Below are 6,048 nucleotides of genomic sequence, written 5' to 3'. Positions count from 1 at the left end.
ACACATATGGTGTAATCGTATCCTAGTAAAACTCGATTTATGGACACTGAACTTTTAATTTTATTAAGTGATTATGGGTCGGGGCACCTGGGTAGCTGAGTCAGTTGAGAATCTGACTCTTGATGTCAGCTCTGGTCATCATCTCATGGTTGTAAGATGGAGCCATGCATCAGGCTCCGTGCTGAGCATGGGATTGTCTCTCTCTGTCTCTGTCTCTGTCTCTGTCTCTCCCCCTGCTTCTCCCTCACTCTCTCTCTCTCTCTCAAATTAAAAATTAAAATAAAAAATGAAATGACTATGTGTCATGAAATATTATTTTACTTTTGATTTGTTTACAACCATTTAAAAGTCTAAAAACCATTCTTAGCTTCCAGCTCATTAAAAACAAGTGTCGAGCTGAATTTGGCCCACGGCGCTTAGTTTGCCAACATCCTAAGGGATGTTGACACTGTGGAATGAGGGAACTTCCATCGTTGCCTGTTGAGCAGAGCCAACCTGAAGCACTCACCTTGGACTCTTGCAGGAAAGAACAAATCTCTTTCCTTCTTTAAGCCCCTTTATAGCTAGGTGTCTCTCGTTAACCCCAGATTAACAGTTTACTTTAACTAATACATAATCCATAACTCCTGACCACCCAGGTCACTGCTCTGTCTCCTCGTCCTCACCACCCTCCTTCTGAAGAGCCAAGGCAAGAAAATTAGGTCTTCACCTTCCTCTTTGCTGACCTTTCCAAGACCTGAGGGACAAGGCTCGGCCCAGAGCCCCCTTCACCTCCCTGTTCCGAAGACTATAGATGAGGGGGTTGAGCATTGGCGTGACAATGGAGTAGAAGACAGACACCACCTTGTTGAAGTTGACGGAGGAGGCCACTTTGGTGCGGACATACATGAAGAAAAGAGTGCCATAGAAGAGGCTCACCACTGTCAGGTGAGCTGCACAAGTGGAGAAGGCCTTCCTGCGCTCAGCAGCTGAATGGATGTGCAGCAATGTCCAGACGATGTTGCCATAGGACACAGAAATAACCATAGAGGAGGCCAGGAGCACCGCCAGAGAAACGAGGAAGTCTATGGTCTCCTTCAGGGTGACATCTGAGCAGGACAAGGCTAGCAGCGGTGAGGCATCACAGAAGAAGTGGTCGATGACGTTGGGGCCACAAAACGTCAGCTGGGACATGAGGTAGATAGGCAAAACAGGTGTGAGGAGGCCCGCCAGCCAACAAGCAGCGGCCAGACGGACGCAGGCGCCCCACGACACCAAGGCTGCATATCGGAGAGGCATACAAATGGCCACATAGCGGTCATAGGCCATGGCAGCCAGTAGGAAACACTCCGTTGCCCCCAGGAAGGTAAAGATGAAGAGCTGGGACAGGCAGCCAGCATAGGAGATGTTCTTGCCCCCACCTACCCCAATAAAACCAGCCAGCATCTTGGGCACTGTCACCGAAGTGTACCAGATTTCAAGGCAGGACAAGTGCGTCAGGAAGAAATACATGGGTCTACGTAGCCGGTGGTCTAAAGCCACCACCACGATGATGGCCAAGTTCTCCACCAGGGTGAATAGGTACATGATGAGGAAGAGTGTAAAGAAGAGGGGGCGTGCTTCATGCACCCCAGCAAAGCCCACCATGACAAACTCTGTTACGTGGGTCCAGTTTGGGGCATATGGCTGCATAGGTGGAAGTGAGAGTCAGGACGCTCATAACCTCACGGACAACGACAGCTCAAGGAGAACCAGTGAGGATGGCACACTGAGACATCTTTCATTTCAGAAGAGGAAAGCAAAGTCAAGACACTGGCCCTGCCCCAGAAGAATGTATAGCCTGTGAGGAGCTCCAGAAAACAGACAATTTCAATACAAAATTTAAAGTGCTGGATAAGGATGCAGACGATATGGGAGGAAATAGCAGGGAAGCTCCCCCAAGTCTGGAGGAATCAGTAAATGCTTCCTAGAGGAAGTGTTGTCTCAGCTCAAACCTGGAAGAGAAGGATAAGTGAGTGAGAAAAAAGTTAGAGAGGTAAAGAGAGCACAGCAAGTATTAAACCCCAGATACCGGAGAGAAATCCATGCATTTGGGAAACCTCAAGTAGGTACAGGTTACCATAGAAGTGAAAAGCTTAGTTTTGGGGGCGCCTGGCTAGCTCAGTCGGTTACACATCCGACTTTGGCTCAGATCATGATCTCATAGTTCTTGAGTTCGAGCCCCACATCAGGCTTTCTGCTGTCAACACAGAGCCTGCTTCAGATCCTCTGTCTCCTTCTCTCTTTCTGCCCTTGACCCGCACTCGCTGTCTCTCTCTCAAAAATAAATAAACATTAAAAAGTGGGGGGTGGGGGGGCATCTAGGTGGCTCAGTCGGTTAAGCATTCAACTTTGGCTCAGATCAGGATCTCACAGTTCATGGGTTCGAGCGCTGCATCGGGCTATGTGCAGAGCCTGGAGCCTGTTTCAGATTCTGTGTCTCCCTCTCTCTCTGCCCCTCCCCACCCCTCTCTCAAAAATAAACAAAACATTCAAAAATTTTTAATAAATAAACATTGAAAACATAAAGGGCTTGGCTTCCTGATCAAGCATACCTGGCTTTAAATACAAAAGAATTTAGGGAATCTTTTAAAAAAATAATCATAGAGGGTCCTGGGTGGCTCAGTCAGTTGAGTATCCAACTCTTGGTTTTGGCTCAGGCCATGATCTCATGATTCATGGGATCAAGCCCCACATCAGGCTCTGTGCTGGTATCCAGGAGTCTGCTTGGGATTTTCTCTCTCCCTCTCTTTCAATATAAATACATTTAAAATAATAATACTAATAATTACAAAAATTTAAAAGTTCAATACAAAAGAATTTAACAGACTAGTGGAATTTTAAAATAGATAGTCCTTCTAAAGCATTTCGCACCACGTTTGGGTCAATACATAACAGAGCAAAATTTAAATGTAGACTTCTGGAGTAGAGTATGGGAGGAAGACAGCACTCGTTGAGCCCGGGGAGCAGGTAAGGGCATCACAGAGAGTGAGAAGCTGAGTTAAGAGAAAAGACAGAGCTGAGCTTCAGTCTGGGGGCAACAGACAGTGTTGAGGAACTTAAGGAGAGGAGCAAGGTAAGCTTCCTGCCCTTCATAAGGACCAAGTGTGCTGTGCCGAGGCAGGTTTGGAGAGGAACACGGCAGAAAGGCCAGGTGGGGAGGTTTTGCAGGTGTAGCATGGGGTGATGATGGCCGCGGGCTCGAGGCATGGGGAGCGAACAGAGCTAATAAGAGACAGAATCAATAGGACTGAGTTTGAATCCAAGTTCCACCATCAACGTGAGATATGTGAGCCTGGGAAAAATCACTCGAAATTCCCTTTTTAAAAGCCGGTAGTAAAAAACACAGGTGTTGGGAATGCAAACTGGTGCAGTCACTCTGGAAAACAGTATGCAGATTCCTCAAAAAATTAAAAACAGGACTAGCCTATGATCCAATAATTCCACTACTGGATATTCACCCAAAGAATATGAAAACACTACTTCGAAGGGATACACGCACCTCTGTGTTTACTGCAGCATCATCTACTCTACAATCGCCGAACTATGGAAGCAGCTCAAGTGTCCATCGATAGACGAATGGTTAAAGAAGATGTGGTCTTGATATAGACAAGGGAATATTATTCAACCATAAAAAAAGAATGAAATCTTGCCATGTGCAACAACATGGATGGATCTAGAGGGCATAATGCCGAGCGAAATAAGTCAGTCAGAGAGAGACAAGTCCCATATGATTTCATACATATGTGGAATTTAAGAAACAAGACAAATGAGCAAAGGGGGGAAAGAGACAAACAGACTCTTCACTATACAGAACAAACTGAGAGCTACAGGGGTGGGGAAGGGTAGGGGATGGGCTAAATAGGTGATGGGGATTCAGGAGTACACTTGTTATGATGAGCACTGGGTATTGTATGGAAGTGTTGAATCACTTGAAATCACCTGAAATGAACATAACACCTCATGCTAACTACACCGAAATTAAAATTTCTAAAATAATAATACTATTTTTAATAAAAAAGAGGTGAATAAGAATAAGACTACTAAGATGAATCACTACCTTGTTTTAGATTCAGTGAAAGAATATAATGTCTCCATCATACGGCCCTTTTAAATCACGGCCCCAAATTCGTTGACGCTCTTCTCATTAACAAGTGGGATCTATGGCCACTTCCCTTAAACCTGGTCTTGCTGATTGCTTGACGACAGAACAAGACAGAAGGGATGCTATGCCAATTTCCAGGCTCAGGTCTTAAGAAATCGATTCCTCTCCCTGCTTCTTGGAACCCAGTCACCACAGGGTGAGGAAGCCCAAGCGGCCTGCAGAAAGGCCCACGTGGGAAGGGACTAAGTTCTCCCTCCCTCAGCCAAACTCTCACTGCCCCAAAGTGCCAGTCGGGTGACTGAGCCGTCCGGGAAATAGGTCTTCAACCCCTAGCTGAGCTGGCCCAGCAGACACCAGCCTTCCCTGCTGGGACCTCCCCACATTGCAGATTTCTGAAATAAATAGGAAATTATTTCTACTTTACACCACTAAGTTTGGGAGTGGCTTGATGTGCAGCACTATGTAACTGAAACAATGGTGCCCTGGTTCCAGAAGCTTGGGTGAATTATTCAATAACTTGGACCCTCTGTAGGAAAAGGTGTCATGTTTTGCCTACGCTCACAAATGCCTTGGGGCACCTGGGTGGCTCAGTTGGTTGAGCGTCCAACTCTTGATTTCAGCTCAGATCGTGATCCTGGGGTCGTGGGAAATAAAAAAAATAAATGTCTAAACTGGGATCTGAATTTAGGTTGACAAGGTCTAAAACCTTCCTTGTTCCTTCCCCTAAAAAAAGAATTAAGCAGGTTCCTTGTGGCTTCAACAACCCATGATTTCCTGGCAACAGAAGCACACAGAGATGGTCAGAAAAAGGTCAAAGTCTTCAGATTCCTGCATTCCTAAGTCCATTCTTTAACATCCCCACGGCGAGTGGTCTATAAACATGGGCTTCCTGGCCAAATATAACTGCATTGCAGCCCTAGAGACTTCATGCTTCTGCTGGCTCCAGGAAATTTCAGCACACAATCCCTGAATATTTCTCCCCTTTGCAATCTGGTTTATAACATAACAGTTTGAGGGCAGTGCTTACCCTTCCTGGATGATACTCACTACACATACATACTGTAGAGCCTGACTTGACTCGTTGTGTTATAAATAGGCTTCATTGCATCCCATATCCTAGCCTCTAATTAATAAAGTAAAATGGGGCGGAGGCGTCTGGGTGGCTCTGTCGGTTAAGTGTCCAACTCTTGATTCGGCTCAGGTCATGATCTCATGGTTCGTGAGTTCAAGCCCAGCATTAGGCTCTGCGCTGAGGGTGCAGAGCCCTCTTGGGATTCTCTCTCTCCCTCTCTCTCTCTCTCTCTCCCCCTCCTTTTCTCTTTCTCTTTCAAAATACATAAATAAACTTAAAAATTTGTTTTTAAATACAGTAAAATGGGGTGCCTGGATGGCTTGGTTGATTAAGTTACAGCTCAGGCTATGATCTCATGGTTGGGCTCATGGGTTTGTGGGTTCGAGCCTCACCTTGGGCTCTGTGCTGGTGGTACAGAGCCTGCCTGGGATTCTCTCTCTCCCTCTCTCTGCCCCTCACCCACTCGTGCTGTCTATGTGTCTCTCAAAATAAATAAATCAACTTAAAAAAATTAAAAATATCATCTGAGGGTTGTTGGGGGGGGTGGGGTAGAGGGGATAGTGGGTGATGGGCATTGAGGAAGGCACTTGCTGGGACGAGCACTCGGTGTTGTATGGAAGCTAATTTGACAATAAATTATATTTTAAAAAATAATAAATAAATAAAATCATTATAAAAAAGGGCAAAAAAATTAAAAATAAAGTAAAACAGGGCCCAGTCTTCATTTCCAAGCCAAAACCTAGTATCTAAACTACACAATCATCGGGATCAGCTCTTTCTCTACTGCCCAAGACCCAGTTGCATACTTTGAGGTCCAAGACACTAACTCAAGCTGTCAAATGGATCGAATCGT

The 6,048-nt window shown here is 45.6% G+C and overlaps 1 protein-coding gene across 1 annotated transcript; it reads right to left on the bottom strand.

Annotated features, from left to right (window-relative positions):
- Positions 1–705: 705 nt before the first annotated feature.
- Positions 706–1,671, bottom strand: LOC125175990 (olfactory receptor 6Q1). The gene has a single exon (XM_047876695.1). The coding sequence runs from the start codon at positions 1,669–1,671 to the stop codon at positions 706–708; it is 966 nt and encodes a 321-aa protein (XP_047732651.1).
- Between the last annotated feature and the right edge of the window lie 4,377 nt (positions 1,672–6,048).

The sequence above is a fragment of the Prionailurus viverrinus genome, chromosome D1, assembly GCF_022837055.1.
Source record: "Prionailurus viverrinus isolate Anna chromosome D1, UM_Priviv_1.0, whole genome shotgun sequence".
Taxonomy (NCBI): domain Eukaryota; kingdom Metazoa; phylum Chordata; class Mammalia; order Carnivora; family Felidae; genus Prionailurus; species Prionailurus viverrinus.
The sequence above is the reverse complement of the archived record's forward strand: the minus strand, read 5'-3'. Positions and strand labels throughout refer to the sequence as shown.